At 44.6% G+C, this 9722-nt stretch overlaps 1 protein-coding gene across 1 annotated transcript; it reads left to right on the top strand.

The window, feature by feature from the left end:
• The first annotated feature begins 395 nt into the window (after window positions 1-395).
• Window positions 396-8775, top strand: hspa9 (heat shock protein 9). Its single transcript, XM_055023327.1, has 16 exons — window positions 396-714; window positions 1292-1350; window positions 1465-1552; window positions 2257-2438; window positions 2517-2641; window positions 2713-2786; window positions 3868-3974; window positions 4049-4211; window positions 4481-4573; window positions 4663-4872; window positions 5674-5901; window positions 6002-6224; window positions 6513-6607; window positions 6693-6785; window positions 7772-7912; window positions 7991-8775. Exons 1-16 carry the CDS (start codon window positions 634-636, stop codon window positions 8072-8074), a joined length of 2046 nt encoding a protein of 681 aa, XP_054879302.1. The 5' UTR covers window positions 396-633; the 3' UTR covers window positions 8075-8775.
• The last annotated feature ends 947 nt before the right edge of the window (window positions 8776-9722 follow it).

The raw sequence follows: 9722 nt of genomic DNA, 5'->3' as shown, positions 1-9722 counted from the left end.
TAGGGAATAACAATAAAAAAACAGCCACATAAAATCGTAACAGTGTGTATTGGCGCTGGTTATGACACAACATATACAGTACGTTCATTCAGCGTCACTGATGTAACGCACGTGAAACCTCTGCGTATTTGTTACATCATGACCTTCACATGCCCCACTACCTGTGTCTGTCCCACTCCGCCCACACTAACAAAAAAGAGAAAAGGAGAAAAATAACAAACTGTACACTCTCGATATTTTTTTTACAATTGTTGTTCAGTTTATACCGTCTGGCATATATATGCATAGTATTCACGAGCGACTGTAGAATATTTTGTAACTCAGTGTAATTTTTCAGGCAGTATCTATACAGCCTAATTCGGGGTCCTTCGGTGGTGTCTGGTGCAACATGTGTTAGATCATTCCAGAAGCGTCTCCGCACTTTCTTTGCTGTTGCAGACCAGACACAAGTAGTCAGAACGGGCCTGAGCGCGAGCTTCTTTCCGCTTGGACACTGACAGAGGACACTTCTGCAGCTTTATCTCCACAGTTAAGCTGTTCTCAGGTCGCTCTGGGGCTTTAAGCCTATCGCGCTTCTTTTTTGTTTGCTCGTTTGGAAACAGCTTTAGTTAGCTCGTTAGCCGGCTTGTCAAAATGTTGAGTGTCGCAAGGAGCGTTTCAAGGTCTTTGCCAACCAAGAACTGCTCTCGAAATGTGTCGTCTTTGGTGAAGAAGGTAAACGTTCAATCATTTTATGACCACATTTACACACGCTCTGTACTCATTCCGGCATGACACCCTGACAGCTAGCCGCTAGCACAGCATGCTAGTAGTGCTAGCTTGAGGCCACCTCGGTGAAAAGCTTTCGAGGTTGACCGAAGTGGGTAGTGACGTTTATGTCTTTGCTGGGATATTGAACATCTGCTGGGTGATGGTGAGCTGCTCGTGCTCTTCAGTTAGCTACCAACCTCATCACGAGAAGGATGCGTCAAAACTGTCACGCGTGAACTTAAGAGGTTATTACGTGAACAAATTAAGCAGAGTTAAAATTCACACATTCTCAGGTTGTTAATCTAACAATTGTTCATTCGTCTTCGAACTGTGTAAACGGGCACATTTTCTGACAAGGTTTTTCGAAGGGGTTATTAATGGTTCTGTGACCTTCATGAGTGCTCAACCCCTTCATGCTGTTGCACCGCTAAAAAGGGGCCCGGAAATCTTCTGTCTTCAACTAGTTTGACATGTTAATGTCGAATGGTCCTCATGGTAATTTCAGTGAGTTATGAATCACTTTGTAATTTTTTGTTCTCAGGCATGTTGGAGTGGGTTCCAGTCAGATGCAGTCAGAGCTCTGTCCAGAAGAGACTATGCGTGAGTAGAAACGCTGTCATACTGCTGAATGAAGTTTAGCCATGTTCAAAGCCAGTTACACAGTGTGAAACACAAACTCACCACTTCCTGGTGTGTAATGTGTATGTGCTGCAGGTCGGAAGCCATCAAGGGGTCAGTGATCGGCATTGACCTGGGAACCACCAACTCCTGTGTCGCCGTCATGGAGGGGAAGCAGGCCAAGGTGAGGATTAGCTCAGGGATGTGGACACACTGGCTTTAAACAGAGATGCTGTCTCAAAGTTGGTCAGCATATCTACTTTATTTGGCTTTTTATTTGGATCTTTTTGATGCATATTGGAATAGGGTAAAGGATTAAACATTGTTTGTTTGTGTCAAATAATGTTTATTCTGAAATATTTATGTGTCAAGCATTGATTTTATCTTTTTAGTTTTTGTCCAAGTAGAAAATTTTGTTTCCTATTGAACATATGTTATTTGAAATATTTATTTGTAGAAAGAGCAGTAAATTGGTGTTCGTTAGTTTTATTTACCTCCAATTATCATCCAAATTTTGAGCAAACTCCTAAAATGTCGCAAACTAGGCATGTTTCCATCTACTGGCTTAGAACGAATCAACCAGGCTACACAAGGCGTAATTTCATCAATAATTTCAGCCATTAATACTGGCTGTATTAAAGAGGAAGTAGAGGTTTCAAACTCGCATGGATCGCATCTCAGAAAAATGGAGAGTTCTCGCCTCTGAACTAGAAGTTTTCTCTTAAATATGTTTTGAGTTTTTGTGCCTCGTTTAAGGCCAACTGGTCAGGCTGGGGTAGATTTGATGCATCTAACTACTTGACAAACATTTTCCATCTCCTCTGTAGTGTATTAACTGTTTTTGGAAAAAGCCAAACCCACCCTGAAGAGTTCCTCCTCCTCCTACAGGTGTTGGAGAACGCAGAGGGAGCCAGGACCACCCCGTCAGTCGTGGCCTTCACACCGGAGGGGGAGCGACTGGTGGGCATGCCTGCTAAGCGCCAGGCGGTCACAAACCCTAAGAACACGCTGTACGCCACCAAGCGACTGATTGGCCGGCGCTTTGACGACGCTGAGGTCCAGAAGGACATGTGAGTGACTCTCCAGAGGAGTGCGCCTTTATCCCTGAACACACATGATGTTAATGTTCTACTTTCCTCCATCCTCAGAAAAAATGTCCCCTTCAAGATCGTCCGGGCCTCTAATGGCGACGCTTGGGTGGAGGCTCATGGGAAAATGTACTCACCCAGCCAGGTGGGAGCCTTTGTCCTGATGAAGATGAAGGAAACGGCAGGTATGTTGCCAGGGTAACACCGGTTCTGTGAGGGAGCAGAGGATGGCGCTCTGACTCTGATTGTGTTGCAGAGAACTACCTGGGCAGCAACGTGAAGAATGCCGTCGTCACTGTTCCAGCTTACTTCAACGACTCTCAGAGACAGGTACCACACACGCACACACACACGCACACACACACACACTAATCCCCGGTTGTCTTGTTTGGGCTTCAGCTTTGATTTGATACTCAGTTTTTAATAGGCACCCCAGTTTCTGGCTCTGTCCGCTGAACATATTGCTTCTAAAAATGAGTGAACTGGGTCACCGGATTCCGAAAAGGGAAAGGCTGCTTGGGACTGAAAACAAGACTGTGTGTTTGTTCTAATAATGAAGTCAGCCTCTTTATGCAGGAGCTAAATATTCACTAATATTCTGTTGTTACTTTCAATTTAAACTTAAAAATATTTGGTGGCGACATTCTCTTTTTCTACATTAGCTTGTAAAAGTTAACAATTTCCTGCTTTGATCCCATTGAAGGAACAAATATGTCTGTTGCTTTCTTATCTTACAAAATAAGACAATTTCTGTGTTTCACTTCAGTAATAATCAGAAAAACATGAACTATGACATTCAAACTCAAAAAGACTTTATTTTTCCCAAAGGGAAATTAAATGTTATAACTCATACCATCCATACAGAGTTGTTGTGGATGGTGATACTGAAAGATCTCCAGTAGCAGTCAATCTTACAACAAAAATGAAGAGGCCAAATTGTCCAAGCAGCATGATCTTCCTTGGATGACATCATCAGTTGTTGGCAGCTCTGCCATTACCCCTCATTTGTTTCTATTGCTCCTCTTTAAAGTACAGAGGAGAAAATCCCAGTGCAATCTGGGATTTGAACCTCCTCTTCTGCTCTAGTCAGCTCCTTCTGGGGGTTATAGTTCAGATGATGCCAATCAGCTGCTCCCAGTTGTTGGAGGAACCAACGCCTCAACCCAGAAATTTAACTATAGAGCAATCTCAACTCTTGTAAAAGATGTGATAAACAGTGCAACTGTGTCCGATCAGTGTTTATTCCATCAACAGACCCCAGACGAGTCATTTGTTCAGCTACTGGGAATTAAATAAACATGAGTTCTGTCAGGTTTTAGTTGGCCAGGGTTTCTTCTGGTTTTAGATGGGTCAGACCAGGTCTCCTCTGACTGCTGTCAGGATGAACTCAGTTTCTCTTGTCTGTCCTCAGGCCACCAAAGACGCTGGTCAGATCGCTGGTCTGAACGTCCTGCGTGTGATCAACGAGCCGACCGCTGCTGCTCTGGCCTACGGCCTAGACAAAACCCAGGACAAGATGTGAGGAACAGTCTGAGGAATGCTGATGTTTGATGCTGCTGACCTGAGGTTAATTGACACCTCTGCTCTTCCAGCATCGCTGTGTATGATCTGGGTGGTGGAACCTTTGATATATCTGTCCTGGAGATCCAGAAGGGAGTTTTTGAGGTGAAATCCACCAACGGAGACACTTTCCTGGGTGGAGAAGACTTCGACCAGCACCTCCTCAAACACATCGTAAAGGAGTTCAAGAGAGAGGTAAATTGGGTTCTATGAAAGCCATTTGATCATTTTCCCAAATTTTATGTTTTTTTTGTTTGATTTATTCCAAATTCGTGTTTTTTATTTCAGCCATTTTTATTATCCCATAAAGTATGTAATCATGCTCTGAATGAAAAAATTAACAGATCAATAACTTGAGATCAATTTTTCTGTTTCACAAGTGCTGTAATTCATGGTTGGTAAGCATTGTGACACACTGCTTTCCTCCTTCTGGAGGCTGTTATTGACTCTGTATGTCTCTCCAGTCTGGTGTGGACCTGATGAAGGACAACATGGCACTGCAGCGGGTCAGAGAGGCTGCAGAGAAGGCAAAGTGTGAGCTGTCCTCTTCTCTGCAGGTAGGAAGTGTGTTGTAGTATCAGTAGCTCCTGCAGACCATCCCTCCACACATGCATACCGACCTCTGACGTGTTCCTCTGTTCCCCAGACGGACATCAACCTCCCCTACCTGACCATGGACGCCTCTGGACCCAAACACCTGAACATGAAGCTGACCCGCTCTCAGTTTGAGGGCATTGTGGCTGACCTGATTCGCCGCACCGTGGCCCCCTGCCAGAAGGCCATGCAGGATGCCGAGGTGTCCAAGGGAGACATTGGAGAGGTGCTGCTGGTGGGCGGCATGACCCGCATGCCCAAGGTATTGACAGGATTCCTATGATCATTCAGCTGAGCCTGTTCAGGACTGGTTCAGATATATCTGAGTCTAGTGTTGCTGGGAGAACTGAGTAGCACATTAAAGAAGACCTATTATGCAAAATTTTCTTAGAGCACATTTTTGTACTTTCATTTGCATTTCTATTGCTCCTGAAAACAGCCCAGCTGCTTAAAAAAACACTCAGCCTGTTCAATAAGGTCGTTTTTGTTGTCTGGAAAAACGAGCCATTTCAAAAAGCTCCATATTATTGAGTCACACTGTGCACCTATCAGCCCAAGTAGAGCTCCAGGAGGTTTGAGCAGCAGGTTTTATCGCTGTATGTGTTGTACAATGGCTGTTGGAAAAGACAAGTGTTTAGTTGTTGACTTGCCATCCAGAAACATCTTGCTGTAGTGTTTGTTTTGCAGGAGGCTCTACTGATGCTATTCAAATATTTATAGTTGAATACATGCGCATCTATTTGCATCCATTTTCAGTAACCCTAACCCTATTTGAGGTGGGGGTGGGGCCTGCTTATTTGGTTTTAAAGTGACAGTGCTTATTCTGAAAGGAAATAAGCACAACGAAGTAGACTAAAATCTCTGCACAGAATAAGGATTAGTCTGTGCAAAACATATAATGAACTTGCTTTTTACTTAGCTTAACCTGTTCAAGTGAGCACAGTCGATCGATAGAATTGTGACACCTGCTGGCCAGGACGAGTGTTACACAGTGGGATGCATGAGAAATGTAACAGTAAAAGTGTCATGCTGACAATAACCCTGCGGCTCTCTGTGTGTGCAGGTCCAGCAGACCGTTCAGGACCTGTTTGGCCGAGCCCCGAGCAAGTCGGTCAACCCTGACGAGGCCGTTGCCATAGGAGCGGCCATTCAGGGTGGAGTTCTAGCCGGTGACGTCACCGACGTGCTCCTCCTGGATGTGACTCCGTTGTCACTGGGCATCGAGACCCTGGGAGGCGTCTTCACTAAGCTCATCAACAGAAACACCACCATCCCCACCAAGAAGAGCCAAGTAGGTGGAGCAGCACCACTGGCCTGGCCTGGTTCACCACAGACAGGACAGAGACACAGAACCCACTGCAGTGTCTCTGTCCTGTCTGCATCCCCTGCAGGTGTTCTCCACAGCAGCTGATGGCCAGACTCAGGTGGAGATCAAAGTGTGTCAGGGGGAGAGAGAGATGGCAGCAGACAACAAGGTGCTGGGTCAGTTCACCCTGGTGGGGATCCCACCGGCCCCCCGCGGAGTCCCTCAGATTGAAGTCACCTTCGACATCGACGCCAACGGCATCGTCCACGTATCAGCCAAGGATAAGGGCACGGGCCGCGAGCAGCAGAGTGAGTACGGCCTGACCGTAGGAGTCTATAGAGCCACTCAGCTTTAACCGAGTGGCTCAATGTCCAGGCATAAATTGGAAAGAAAATGGGCAGCGACTGTTGCTGCTGAACAGGTACGAAGATGATTGGCATAAACCAGCTGATGTACCACTGTAAATGCAGACGGTTCTACTCAGTTTTGACTGAGGATCTGAATTCATACTTGAGTTTCCTGTGCTGAACTTGGAAGGTTTTAATCATTGTGCTGCTTGGTGAGGCGCCTGACCTCTGCATGACTTGTTCCTCCAGTTGTGATCCAGTCATCAGGAGGTCTCAGTAAGGACGACATCGAGAACATGATCAAGAACGCTGAGCGGTACGCCGAGGAGGACCGAAGGAGGAAGGTGAGGCTGTCTCGATGTCAACATGTCCTCCAGGTGTACAGAATGCATTCTCTTCATCTCACTGGAAACTGTGCTGTGACTGAAGGAACGAGTGGAAGCCGTCAACACAGCTGAGGGCATCATCCATGACACAGAATCCAAGATGGAGGAGTTCAAAGATCAGCTTCCTGCTGATGAGGTACAACTGCAACATTTTCTGTAGTCTGAGACATAATGCTTCATGTCATGTGGGTTTGCTTAGAGATCCAAATGGGAAAAAGCCTAGAAGCTTGCACTGTGGTTGAGTAAAAAAACATCGTTAAATATATTTATTAAGTCTCTGGTTCAGATTACCTATAACTCATTTCTGACACATTCATGCTAGCAGGGTTGGATGATATGGCTAAAAACGTATCTTGATATAAGGGTTTCCTATTAGTCGATTGATAATTATTGATACGTTTTTGTTTTAAATATCAAATACTGCATAACTGGTGACATGACCTTTCCTCCACTCCACACGTTTATTTTTAAGATGTTAGAGGCAAAAACTGAAACTAGACAAGTTATTCAACATGTTGTTGCTAGGTAACCAGTAAGGGAGTTAGATGATGGCAGCAACCGAGCTTAGCTGGCCGTGAGAGGTTAAGACAGCTAAAGCCCTTCCTCTGGCTACATCTCCCATGATGCTTTGTGGTTCTGGCTTGAAGTTCAGTGAAGATTCTCTATGTTGAATATTATATCAGATGCATTGTCTAATGATCTTGATCATTTGTCTGTTGATGTACAGATAGTTATTGATTTATTGACCAGCCCTACTTTCTAAATAGCTAGCTATCCTTTATGTGTCACAGGTTGGTTGACAAAGTTTGTACGTTTGTGGAATTATAGGTATTCAATTCTATTCATAATTACTTCAAAAAGTATTGAATTTGAGTTTATGAAACCTGCTGAAACCTTACATGATGTTGTGATAATTAAACTATTTCTGTCCTCAGAAATAGCTGAATGCTGACCAAACACCAGCATTCAGTCTCAACAGAGTTGTAAAAGGAAGAGTTAAGTTTAACCAATCAAATCCTCTGAAAAGAACAGGAAGTGAGCATTTATCACTTCCTCTTTGAACCAGGACTTGTGTATCCTGAGGCCATTTTCCTCACTGATGACTCTGCTGTGTGTCCCCAGTGCACCAAGCTGAAGGAGGAGATCACCAAGGTTCGGGACCTCCTGGCCAATAAGGACACAGAGACTGGAGAGAACATCAAACAGGCAGCAAACAACCTGCAGCAAGCGTCTCTGAAACTCTTTGAAATGGCCTACAAGAAGGTAGGAAGGTCGTTCACAGTGAGTCTGGCCACAGTTTGCCTGATGAGCAGAGCGTTGACTCCATGTTGGTGTTTGCAGATGGCAGCAGAGCGGGACAGCAGCAGCGGCAGCAGCAGCAGCAGCAGTGGCTCAGAGGGGGAGAAGAAAGAGGGCCAGCAGTAAACTTGCTGTCTCCATGACAACAAAGGACTTTGTGCTCAGGTGGTTCCCCTGAGTTATTCCTCCATGTGAAAGAATATTCTACTGTGTTTTTGCAGTAAAATAGATTCATGTTGATATATGCTCTCATGTCCAGCAACACCCTGTATGTTTGTAATTTAACTGTCTGTACAATGTTCTGTTATTTTTACAAAGCCCTTATATGACATTAGATTATTTGGCCTCCTCTGAGGCACATCAGCTCTTCAGCCTCCTCTCTGATCACAGGCAGGCCTAACTCCACCCAGCGTTTAGCTTCTGCTGGTCATCAGAGAATCATGCGCTGACCTCAGGCGTTGTTCCCACCTGTCCTCAGCACAGCTGACAGAATCAAACCTTCAGTTCATTTTTTGCTCTTTGAATGTTCTCACCTATCAGTGATCAGTCGGGCCTTCTACATAATGGGACGGTCTGTGTGAGGAGCTCCTCTCATTGGTTGTGAGTAGATGAGAAGCCTGTATACATAACGTTATAAACTGCAGTAAGGTGACTGTAAGTCAGACCTCTGACTCTTAAGGATGAGGAAACATGGGTCTAGCTGTGTCTGCTCCCAGCCAGGGGTGATGCTGAGCCAGGCCATGCTGGATGATGGATGTGGTCCTGTTGAGAAACTGAAGGGTCACAGTAACTGTTGCAATCTTTTCTAATAAAAAATGAAAACCCAACTCTGGCTGCCCTGTTCAGTGTGTTACTGGTGAAGTTGTTTATATTCAGTGCTGCCCTGTGAGAATTTACTAGGCCTCTACTGTGATAGGTGAATGTGTGGGTTGAAATCCACTTTAATGGAAACTCTGGTCCCTTCAGAGCTGTTGAGTATTCAATATGAAGGAATCTTTACATATTTGTTCAAACCGTCACTATGGTGTGATATGAGACTATCTGAAGAGATCCACCTCCTCTCAGTGCTACTTTGCCATCTGAAGACATACAAACCCTCCCAGTCAGAAACAGCCCATCAGAACCCATACAGCTGCTCTTACTGCTGCCAATCAAACAAGTTAAGATTCCAGAAAAATTGTTTCAGTCAACTCATGCTAACTAACATGAGAATTCACAGGAAGATTTTGATGTGGGGAACCAACTACTGTAGCAGAGCTAAACGGGGAGTGTGTGAGCAAGAATGATTGACAGCACCAAGACCCTCCTGGATCTGATAGGTTGTTTCTGACCATACTTTCTGCACATGGCAGCAGGACCACCATAGGGATGTACTGTAACAGAAAAAGTGAAGGCCTGGACCTTTTCTGGGTGCGCTGTATGAATTTTCCATAATTACAAAGCAATACAATAATGACAAATGTTAAATTGAATTTTATGTGATTGTTGCATGTATCGCTCAGCAACATTGTGTAAAACTGATAAAACGTTCAGAAACTTGAATAATGCTGAACGGTAGTGAGATGTGTTTGGTTATAAGACCTTCCGTCCTGTAGAGGGAGCCATTGCTTTATTTGTGAACCAGCAAAGCTTTGATGTTCAGCTCAGTCCTTCTGTCTTCATTAGACCCATTGACTGATTATTTATCCTATTTCCTCATCGTGTTCAGAAGTCAACATTTTTCACCATAGAGGCGCCATTTCATGAAGAGAAATGTGCACAACTAAAAACTATT

The sequence above is a fragment of the Poeciliopsis prolifica genome, unplaced genomic scaffold (assembly GCF_027474105.1).
Source record: "Poeciliopsis prolifica strain line A6 unplaced genomic scaffold, Auburn_PproV2 SCAFFOLD098, whole genome shotgun sequence".
NCBI classification, from domain to species: domain Eukaryota; kingdom Metazoa; phylum Chordata; class Actinopteri; order Cyprinodontiformes; family Poeciliidae; genus Poeciliopsis; species Poeciliopsis prolifica.
Note: the sequence above shows the minus strand (reverse complement) of the source record. Positions and strands in the feature narration are given on the sequence as shown.